The sequence below is a fragment of the Protopterus annectens genome, chromosome 10.part0 (assembly GCF_019279795.1).
Source record: "Protopterus annectens isolate FY-2018-M chromosome 10.part0, PAN1.0, whole genome shotgun sequence".
Classification (NCBI taxonomy): domain Eukaryota; kingdom Metazoa; phylum Chordata; order Ceratodontiformes; family Protopteridae; genus Protopterus; species Protopterus annectens.
The window spans coordinates 106,034,091-106,046,312 of NC_056744.1; the positions used below are offsets into that span (position 1 = coordinate 106,034,091).

Below are 12,222 nucleotides of genomic sequence, written 5' to 3' on the forward strand. Positions count from 1 at the left end.
GAATATGTTTAAGTTGATGTGTACGAAGAGGCTATATTTAGTTAAAACCTGTGTACTCAGTTAGGCATTTTATTTGGCTAACATTTACTTAGATCCCAAACTAGCATAGGTAATACTGACGAATATTTTCTTTGAAGCAATTTGGAGGAATCATTTAAACCATATCAAATGGGAATACTGCTTTTACTGATGAGATTTATGTTTCTGAGGTACTGGGAGCTCCAAGCGTCAATACTGCAAAGTAACTTATAGATATGTTTCTTTTGTTTAAGTAAGGGAAAAATAGAAAAAAAAATTATGGTAAGATCAGCCTATCTCTATGGCACAATGTGTAAGTGCAATGAGTTTAGAGAAAGAGGACAGGTAATACAGGTTTGAATCCAGTTAACAGGCAGTTTTATTGAGGGAGTCAGCATGATATTTGTCACAAACTTTAAGAGTTGGAGGTTGGCATAATGTTTAAGGGGTTTACATTTCAAACAAAAGATGCAGGGTCTGATTCTCACAACTAAGGGAAACTGGCTAGGCTTAAAATGGCCCACAAGGGCAGCTAGCCCAGCACTCACCTATGAACCTATAAAAGAAAAATATGCAGAATGCAAGAGTTTATGAAAAAATGCATTGGTGTAGCATATTTCTATATGAAGTATAACAGGATTGAGGGAAACAGTAAGAAGAAAAGAAAAATTAAAGACTGTTAGAAGAAAGAATTAATTAAAAATGGAAGTCCAGAAAATGGAAGTATTTCAGGAGGATTATGCAAAGAGAAGTGAATTTTTAAGAGCTCTCATGTGGAGAGTTGCACACAATAAATTTTAAGTTAAACAAAAAGATGTACTATATACGCTTAACTAAAAATAATTGTTTCTGTCGGAAGTTAACATTATGGAAGTTTAAATGACTGTTAGAGAGTGGTGAGTTTATGTAAAATGTTGATTCAGCATTTAGAAAGTTTATAGCTAAGTTTTCCAAGTGAAACAGAATTGTGTTGCCTGTTATGGGTATAATGTAAATCAAACACTGAAAGAATTATTGAAAATTGAAAGAATTATTAATGTATGTGTAGTACATAGGCTGTCACAAGTATACTCCAAATTTGGCAAAAAAAAAGGGAAATCTGTAAAGTACATTTGTGATATAAGAAAGGTACTTAAACTTTTCTTAAACTTCTTTCAGTAGTGTAACACTTTAATATTTTGTAGTCCACCACAACAGCATGCAAAGCATTTTCTCAGCTTTAAAATTTGTTATACAGATTTCTGGTGCAAGCACATACACACACACACACACACACACACACACACACACACACACACACACACACACACACACACACACACACACACACACACACACACACACACACACACACACACACACACACACACACACACAGTGTGGCACAGCAAATTATTTAACAGCATTTAAAAGCATTTATTCATCGATGGATACTTCACTTCTGCCCACTGTTTGTGGTATGGCTATGATAGCTTTTACAACTTTTTTCCATGTAGCTGGTAGTAGATGGAGCAGATAAAGCTCCAAGCACTACAAATAATCAATATCAGGTCTCTCTGATCATAATTGCCCTTGAGATGAATCCTGTATACTATGACTATATGGTCAGTTAAATGTGATTTTGTATTATATGGCAAAGTTTGTGATGCCAGTCTTCTTTTTCTTCTTTTGGCTGTTCCCATTAGGGGTCACCACAGTGGATCATCTGTTTCTATTTCTTCCTGTCCTCTGCATCTTGCTCTGTCACACCAACCACCTGCATGTCCTCTCTCACCACATCCATAATCTTTATCTTAGGCCTTCCTCTTTTCTTCTTACCTGGCAGCTTCATCCTTGGCATCCTTTTCCCAATATACCCAACATCCCTCCTCGGCACATGTCCAAACCAATGCAATCTCGCCTCTCTGGCTTGTCTCCATACTGTCCAACCTGGGCTGACCCTCTAATATACTTACTCCTAATCCTGTCTACCCTTGTCACACCCAGTGCAAATCTTAACATCTTTAACTCTGCCACATCCAGCTCTGACTCCTGCCCAACCCATATAACATAACTGGTCTCACTACCCTCTTGTAGACCTTCACTTTCACTAGTACTGATACTAGTCTGTCACAAATCACACCTGACACTCTTCTCCACCCACTTTACCCTGCCTGTACGCTCTTCTGCACCTCTCTTCCACACTCACCATTACTTTGAACTGTTGATCCCAATTATTTAAACTCATCCACCTTTGCCAACTCTACTCCCTGCATCCTCACCATTCCTCTATCCTCCCTCTCATTCACACACATATATTCTGTCTTAGTCCTACTGACCTTCATTCTAGAGCATATCTCCACCTCTCCAGGGTCTCCTCCACCTGTTCCCTACTCTCACTACAGATCACAATGTCATCTACAAACATCATAGTCCACGGGGACTCCTGTCTGATCTCGCCTGCCAACTTGTCCATCACCATTGCAAATAAGAAAGGGCTCAGAGCTGACCCTTGATGTAATCCCACCGCCATCTTAAATGCATCCGTCACTCCCACTGCAGACCTCACCACTGTAACACTACCCTCATATATATCCTGTACCACTCTTACATACTTCTCTGCCACACCTGACTTCCTCATACAATACCAAAACTCCTCTCTAGGCACCCTGTCATATGCTTTCTCTAAGTCCACAAAGACACAATGCAAGTCCTTCTGACCTTCTCTATACTTCTCCATCAACACTCTCAGAGCAAACATCGCATCTGTAGTGCTCTTTCCTGGCATGAAACCACACTGCTGATCACTAGTCATCACCTCCCTTCTTAACCTAACTTCTACTATTCTTTCCCATAATTTCATGCTGTGACTGATCAATTTTATCCCTCTGTAGTTACTACAGCTCTGCACATCACCCTTATCCTTAAAAATCAGTACCAAAACACTTTTTCTCCACTCCTCAGGCATCCACTCACTTTCCAAGATTTCATTAAACAATCTGGTTAAAAATTCCACTGCCATTTCTCCTTAACACCTCCAAGCTTCCACAGGTATGTCATCTGGACCAACAGCCTTTCCATTCTTAAAAGCTATCCTTACTTCCTCCTTGCTAATCCATTGCACTTCCTGATTCACTATCCCCACATCATCCAACCTTCTCTCTCACTCATTCTCTTCATTCATCAGCCTCTCAAAGTACTCTTTCCATCTGTTCAACACACTCTCCTCGTTTGTGAGTACATTTCCCTCATTATCCTTTATCACCCTTACCTGATGCACATCTTTCCTAGCTCGGTCCCTCTGTCTAGCCAATCGGTACAGGTCCTTTTCTCCCTCCTTAGTGTCCATCCTTTCATACAACTCTCCATACGCCCTATCCTTAGCCTTTGTCACCTCTCTCTTTGCCATGCACCTCCTCTCCTTATACTCCTGTCTACTTTCATCTCTCTGACAATCCCACCTTTTCTTCGCCAACCTCTTTCTCTGTATACTCTCCTGTACTTCCTCATTCCACCACCAGGTCTCCTTGTCCTCCTTCCTCTGTCCAGATGTCACTCCAAGCACCTTCCTAACAGTCTGCCCTTACTAGCTCTGCTGTAGTTTTCCAGCTGTTCGGTAACTTTTCACTGCCACCCAGTGCCTGTCTTAACTCTTCTCTGAACTCCACCTCACAATCACTTTTTTTCAATTTCCACCATTTGATCTTTGGTGCTTCCCTCACACTCCTCCTCCTCTTCTTGATCACCGTCATTCTACAGACCACCATTCTATGCTACCTAACTACACTTTCCCCTGTCACCACTTTACAGACTTCAATATCCTTCAAACTGGCCCTTCACCTGTGTGCATCTCCCTCCACTCTTTTATGTCACCCTATGCTTCTCCCTCTTGTTAAAATACATATTCACCACAGCCATGTACATCCTTTTTGCAAAATCCACTACCATCTGACCTGCATTCCTTTCCTTAACACCATACCTACCCATCATTTCCTCATCCCCTCTGTACCCATCATTTCCTCATCCCCTCTGTTCCCTTCACCAACATGCCCATTGAAATCTGCTAGAACACCACTCTCTCACCCTTGGGTGCAGTCATCACCACTTCATCCAACTCACTTCAAAATTTTTTCTTTCTCATCCATTGCACACCCACCTTGTGGAACATACACGCTAACAACATTCATCATTACAACATCAGTTTCCAGCTTCATAAACATCACTCTGACAATCAAAGTTTGTGATCCCAGTAAGGTATATAATATTTTACAGTATGCATGTAGAAATTTCCATGCTATGTATTTAAATAACCTCCCCCCATACAACTCCACACACGCTTTTGGTAAGCAACTTGGGATCTTTTACATCTACCTGAGATACCGCTAACTTAGGCAGCTAGGATCTTGGTCTAATGCCTTATCTGAAGAACTGAACCTCAGGAGCATGTCATCCCCTTATGATGCACTACATTGTCATTACTGAAACATAAATCAAGGTAGCTGGTCTGTGGAGAGAACCCACGCCCTTCTGATCTTCCCAGGTTCCAAGGTAAGTGAACTAACTACTGAGCCACTGACAATGTAAGGTAGCTGGTGAGGGTTGGCACAATAGTTAAGGTCATAACCTCACAAATACAAGGTAACACATTTGATTCTGACCTCTTGTGTGCTCCAGTGGCGCAATTGGCTAACATGCAATACTTATAAAGCAGTACTAAGCAATGCCGAGGGTGTGAGTTCATGTCTCACCTGGAGCATACAGTTTTAAGTAGCATGCTTACTTCTGTCATCTTTGAGTGGAAGGTTGGCATGATGGCTAAGGTATTTACCTGACAGACACAAAGTCCAGGGACTGATTCTCACATGGGGTAATTGCCTAGGTTTAAAATGACCCACAAGAGCAATTAGCCTGGTATTAATCTGTGAACCTATGAAAACAAATAGCTCTTTATCATCTAATTTAGGGTGTCTGGCCTTTGCATTGGTAGCACATCAGCTACTAGCAAGTAACAGAAGTGGAAATCACAGAATCTGGCTTTGAGGTTCACATCCTTTTAGGTTATCTGTGCTCTGATCTTCTTTAATACCATATACTGTTTTATTAAGACTGTAAAATTATAAGATGTACTTAACTCCCCAATACAAGCTGGAAGGCAAACATCAACAGCAATAAGGGAGAATTACTTAAAGATTAACATTTTCATTCACATTTTTAGCAATATTTTAGCCATAGTACTTTCTATGTTTTTTAAAATGTGAGTATCTCTGTTCATATATTCATGTAACTGGCAAAAAATTACAGCAAATTATCAAAAGCACCCCTTTCTGAATACCTCTAAGTTTCTGTTAAGTGGAAGTGGGACACAAAAAGAAAAGGCTAGGCTTGCCAGGCTTTTTGGAATGGTAGCCCAGACCAAACATACCAACTTGATAGCCTTTCTGCTCTACCTATAGTTTTGCATATTATATATATTTTTTACGACCATTAGCATGGACAGCAGTACTCCCTGATCTGTTCTTGGTTTAAAAAAATTATAACTAGCTTTTTTTCAAGAAGCCATACAAGGAATATCTGATTTTTTTTAAATCACTCATCAGAAGCCAACTCCAACAACTCAGGATCGCTGTAACATTGCCAAATAACGTGAGTTAGCTCTCTTTATAACAGTAAAGTGCTATCATGTTTGCTTATGAGAATTTATCCCACAGGTTTTGAATGGTGGTGATTTCTAAAAAAGGTAGCACTATGCACACTACAAATGACATCTTTAAATTTATACAGTTTGAAACACTACCATGTAGTACCATGATCACATGACATAATCAGAGAGCCTAAAACAAAAATGGCAAACAATTTTGACCACATTTTGAAAGAATTACTACACTGCACAATTTCTGACTAATCCTGCAGTTGTTCTGTTTATCATACAGACAGTACTAACTTACATCATGGAAAAAGAACCCCTACAAAAATAAATATTTCCAGGACAGTTATCCTAAATGAAATTCATTGGCTGTGCAATCAAACTTTATAAAAACCATAAAACTGCATATACCACATAATACAGACTATCATGATGTAATCACTTAAATTCCAAATGGAATTGTTAATAATAATTCAAAATGATAAAACTTGCATGATCCTAAACTGCCTAACAATGGTATATATAAAGGGGAAAAGCCACAGACACAGGCACCTTTTTAATTCTACAACTTCAAATGAAGAATAGCTGATCTTTGTAGTCATGAAGTAGAATTTCTTACAGTTCAGTTAAATACATAAATATGTAAGATATATTAGCAAAGCCTCTCTCTTAAAACAATTACCTGTATGATAACTGAAGGAACGAGCAAATAATTCACTGATGGAAACACTGCAGACCTCTGAAATATCTGCCTTCAATTCACTGGAACATCTGAGATCATCAATGTGGACAGAAACCCAGTGCCCTTCAAAATAAAGAAACTATTTCAATAAAAGATGCTGGAGTTGTACTAAACAGTATAACTTGATAAGACAATATATAAATTATATAATTTATGATTTCAAAATAAACAGACAACTTGTAACACTATCATTAAGGGCAATTGACAATGACAAAAATAATTTAAACTTTACTGTGCACATTCTATACTGCTAACACAAAACACTGTCTGAAAAATGTAAGACACAGCTTTTATTACTGTATTAAAGCAGTGAAATAACCGGTGTCTTGTTTATGAAGTACCCTGCAGAAATGAATGTTTAAAAGGAAAAGGACAGTTGCCGACAGCCAGTTAAGAGAGAACCAAGTACGGATCATATAGGCACTTTTCCAAATAATTCCTAAAAAATCCAGATTTGTCAGAATGGCCATTGTTGAATGCATTACAAATTACTTAAATAAATAAATGTATAGGTATTTAAATAAATAAACAACAAAATGCATAAGCAAGTGTTAAAAAACAGGAATAAATAAATACATACATTTCCCCCATAATCAATATAATAAATGTGATAAAATATATATTAATAATACAAGTAGTCATCAAAAAAGAGTGAATCTCCAAATTGGTGCTCGCCTTAATTTTGACAAACAATTCCTTTTTCAATACATAGGTGCAACATCTGTTAATAAAAATCTGAGCAGGCCAAACCAAGTACATGCAGAAGAGCTAAGCAAATAACCTACCATTACACAGTTCTGTGCAAATACAAAAAGCAAGATAAGTCTGAGACTTTGTTTTTTCTCAAATAATCTGGATTTTTTTATCTTAATACAAGTGCTTTAGTCCAAAGACTTTGTCATAACAAACAATGGAGAGTTTCAACTTTTAAATGTATACACTTTATTCCATCCTTTTTAAATTTATGCACATGCAAATATTATTTTTGCTAGTAAAGTCTGATCACTAAGTATATTTTTTAAGTAGAAATTATTAAAAATGTTCTAACCATATCTTAGAAATAGAGAGCTGGTTTGCCTTAGCATACTCAGCCTAACCTGTAATAATCAGGTTAGATATGGAAAAGTGATAATCTCTTCACCCATGTACATGAGATACTCTGTCATTTTTTTAAATATTTTTACATATGACTAGCCATACATTTAACTGTGGTTTAAAGGGACTCACAAGGCTCATTTTTTTTATTTATTTTATTTATTTATTTAACATTTGTTGACCGGGAAAGTCCGACTAGGCTCCACAGATCCTGTTTTCAGCAGAGGCCCGGGGAGAAACGCTCATAAAAGCAGGCTAATCTCTTCTTTTATGAGCTGAATATACAACTAAAATATATTACTACACCGATATATGGATGAGTGCGTTATCAAAGATACCCATACCTCCAGGTTGGTGGCACAGCACGAAGCATCAGAGACTATCCATGTGCAACTAACAGTGGGTAAAACTGCCTTCCAGTTTATAGCCTGCTACAGACCACCGTCCCTAACCCAGGAACCCCACTCGGCCTTCCTGAGAACACTGGAAAATATGAAGGTCTCTCCAAACACCATTATATTGGGCGACTTCAACTACCCAAACATAGACTGGGAGCATTACTCTAGCTCCAACACCCTAGCCCAAAGGTTCCTAGAATTTATAAACTCAAATGCTATGGAACAACTTGTTACCACTCCCACAAGAGGGGAAAACATACTGGACCTGATCATCACCAACATGGGGACTCTATGCTCCAGACCAGAAGTGTATCCCTCACTGGTAAGATCAGATCATAAACTAATCTCACTGGATAGTCACATCCCGACCCCACCCCCTGCCCAGAAAACCACAGTGAAAAACTTCTCTAAAGCAAATTTCACACTCCTCAAAACCGAGGTGAAATCCTTCAAAGCCCCCAGGCCTGTGGAAAATACGGCCCAGACCGCAGAATCTATTATAAATGCATTCTATGAACACCTTCAGGAATGCATGGATCATGCGATCCCAAATAAAACCAAGATCCAATCCTCCAAAGGCAGACGTCCTGTCTGGTGGACCCCAGCCATAAAGAAACTATACAATAGAAGCAGGAAGCTACTAAATGATAGAGCAAAATTCCAAAAAGAGAAGGCATCTCTGATCAGTATTAGCAAAAAATTACGGGCACTCATAAAATCGTCTAAGGCCAGCTTCGAGAGAAAAATTGCACAGGACACTAAGAATAATCACAAGGCTTTCTTTAGTTATGTTAGGAACCTGGGTAGTAATTCCCAGATATGCTCAGAATTAGTCCAAAATGACAAAAAATACACCGAACCCACAGACATTGCCAACATCCTAGCTGACAGGTTCAGTGCAAACTCCCCCTCCCCACCAAAAGGGCAAATATCTATCCCAGCAGAGTGCTGCCCCCCTGACATCTCAGATGCTCAGGTAAGAGCCGCCCTCTCCAAAGCAAAAAACACAGCATCAATGGGACCAGACGGTGTCCTGGGCTGCGTCCTACATGAACTCCAAGAAGAGCTAAACCCAAACATAAAACTACTGTTCAGTCTCAGCCTTACTACAGGATATGTACCCAAAGAGTGGCGTACAGCAACTGTGGTCCCTCTCCACAAAGGTGGTGCCTCAACGGATCCTGGAAACTATCACCCCATAAGCCTGACTAGCTTGGTCTGCAAAGCTATGGAAAGGATCATCATGGACCTCATAAATAAAGATATTGGGGACCTACAGACACTGGATCCTACCCAGTTCGGCTTTGTTAGGGGCATATCCTGCCTCTTAAACCTGGTTGATTTCTTTGAAACAGTCACCAAGGCCATTGACGAGGGGAAGGTGGTCCACACAGCCTACCTGGACCTCGCAAAAGCCTTCGATACAATACCCCACTCGGGCATTATAGATAAGCTCACCAACTTAAATATAAACCCGTATGTCACTAGATGGGTTGCAAACTGGCTCAAGGACAGAACCCACATGGTTAGAATTGCTGGAGCCATGTCAGACTCCAAACCAGTTACAAGTGGAGTGCCACAAGGCTCAGTCCTGGGACCTCTCTTGTTCGGTATATATTTCTCGGATGTACAGGCCAACACGGAAGGACTGTGGCTGACCAAGTTCGCAGATGACTGCAACCTGGCACCATAATCGACTCTCCAGCTTACACAAGCATCCTCCAAAAGGGCCTCATAGAAACAGACAACTGGTGCCAGAGCCATGGCCTCAAGCTAAACACCAAAAAGTGTATAGTCATCCCCTTTGGCAAAAACAAAGTGCCCACAAATTACCACATAGGTGGTAATCCATTAAGTACCGAAGAAGTAATTAGGGACCTGGGGACTCAAGTTGATAGCAATCTCTCATTTGACAACCACGTGGCCAAAGTGGTTAGAAAAACATTTTATATAGCCCACCTAATAATGAAGGGATTCACATCTAGATCGGGGGAGATCATCATGCCTCTTTACTCATCCCTCATCATGCCCATAATTGAGTACAATGCCCCTTTTGGGATGTACCTTACCAGACACCTGCAGCAACTGGAAAGACCCCAAAAGTACCTCACCAAGAGGATCAAAGGGCTCAAACAGATGCCATATGCTGCCCGGTTAAAGAAACTCCAGCTCTACTCAGTGGCATACCGCCTGTTCAGATGCGATCTGTGCCTGACGTATAAAGCCATGTCCAACCCGGAATTAATGGACATGCTGCACCTCAGAAAATCCAAATCCCATCGAGCTACATGCTCGAGAGACTTGAACCTCAGCACTGAAATAAATAGGACATGCTGGAGGGGCAGATTCATAACCCAGAGGCTCCCTTCACTCTGGAATAAAATCCCAGTCCAGGTTAGGCAGAGTCCCTCACTGACTCTCTTTAAGAGGAATCTTGATGAGTGGATGGGAGATCGTAGGTTTACCCCGGGTATCACTTCTGTGTCACTGTTAGACAGAGGCACAGTATACTAACCTCAAAAAAGGGCATAGCAAAATTAATTTAAAATGGGTGGCAAAAGCCAAACACATTCTGGCTAGGCTTATAAATGCCCTAGGGCAGATAGCCTAGTATGAACCTATGAACCTTTTAAAAGGAGATTTATTCAGGTTTTTTCCACTATGTTAGTGTTAAGAAAATGTCTGTATTTATAGGGACTAATATAATAGAAAGCTTTGCAAACTGCCCTTATCCTGCTTTCATCATACAGATTCTCTGTATCAATACACTTTCAATACACAAATGATGCTCTTTCTTTCACCCAATTCTGTGTTAGCTCCCATCATTTCTCTTATTTACCTTTGTAGTTGGCCCAAGCCAGCCCAGTCAATCCTCTCCCCCTTCAGCTACTGTGAAACCTCCTTCACCTGAGGCTATGTCACAATCTGTAAATTTAAAAGTTGGAACACTCATTTGTTAGATATGCTAACGTTTTTGGAGAAAACTGCTTATCTTACGATAAATAGAGTTAAATTATTTAAGAACAGGAAGCATCAGACTTGTCTTTTTTTTTTTTTGTACAGGACCATGTAATGGTAGATTATCTGCTTAGTTCTTCTGTATTTAGTTGGTTTTGACCTACTGAGATCTGCAATAGCAGGTGGTGTACCTAAGTATCAAAAGGATCTTTTTACCAACATTCAGGTTCTAAAGAGACAAATCTAGATCAGCACCAATTTGGAGATACAGCCTTTTGCTGATGCTTCATGGTTTCTTTCAGCTTAACAGCTCGACTGAATTTGATAAGCAGGCAGATGTATGTGGACACCTTACTGCACAATAATAAAAGAAACAAAATAAATGTAATACAAACTAAATGCAAAAATCATATTTAAAATGGAATTCATGAGTATTTAAAACACTGTTGTGCTTCCATTTGGCACAGGTTATGTGACACCCTGGTGATCAAATATGCCCTTACTTTATAACGCATCATAAAAATCTGAACTGGGAAAAGAAAAAAAGGTCAACCACTGGTCTCATACTAGCAATTTTTCTTATGTCTGTAAGATGTTCAACAATCACAGTCCTGATTTGTTGGTTGTCTGTCCAATATTATAACAAGAGTATGGAAATTTTTAACAAAAGTATGGAAAATTTACATAGTACACCATCCACTGAGGTTGACACGTTTACCTCTGAGGTACATGAAAACGAATGGCACTGATGTAATAAACTACAGGGGTCTCAAAACATGAATAAATTGAGCAACCTGGACAAAACACTGAATTTCCTGAATACCAGTACCTAAAGGCAAAAAAGCCAGGATGGACAAAAATGTCAGCTAAATTTGAAGAGTTTCTAGAAAAAAATCTTAGGCTGGTCTGGTAAAACAGTATGTAAGACAGTGTTGCTTAATACATGCCGGTAATGTTTAATGCCTTTCATTATTTTGTAACTAAATGCAGCAAACCATGTAATAAAAAAAAATGCGTCTTATTTTTCAAATGGAGCACATACTCTATCTAGTTCTGGGTCTGTTGGCTGATTCTGTCAGTATTTTCTCAAATGCCATCTCCACTGCATGCCACATGTAACTCCTCTGTGACAACCTTTCAGTTGACTCCATGGATGCCATTTGAAAGTCCCTAGTGTCTGAGAACAACTGCTTAGTCCTGATGATTTTTCCAAAGGGAAGGAAAGAAATGAAATTCCTGGGTGAGAACAAGAGGCATGCAGAACAGAGTTCAAAGACAAAGTCGTCCTGTATAAAGTTAATGGATCCCATTTGAACAAAAATACTACCTCCAAAACACTACTGAGATATTGCTCCTGTTCAGTGCAAAAGAAATGTTTCTTCAGCTGC

The 12,222-nt window shown here is 39.5% G+C and overlaps 1 protein-coding gene across 1 annotated transcript in view; it reads right to left on the reverse strand.

The window, feature by feature from the left end:
- Positions 1–12,222, reverse strand: part of LOC122812984 (E3 ubiquitin-protein ligase rnf213-alpha-like) — a 1,982,151-nt gene that overhangs the window by 1,065,243 nt on the left and 904,686 nt on the right. The window contains 1 exon segment of the mRNA XM_044085079.1: positions 6,324–6,446. Within this exon segment, the coding sequence (XP_043941014.1) occupies positions 6,324–6,446 (123 nt within the window).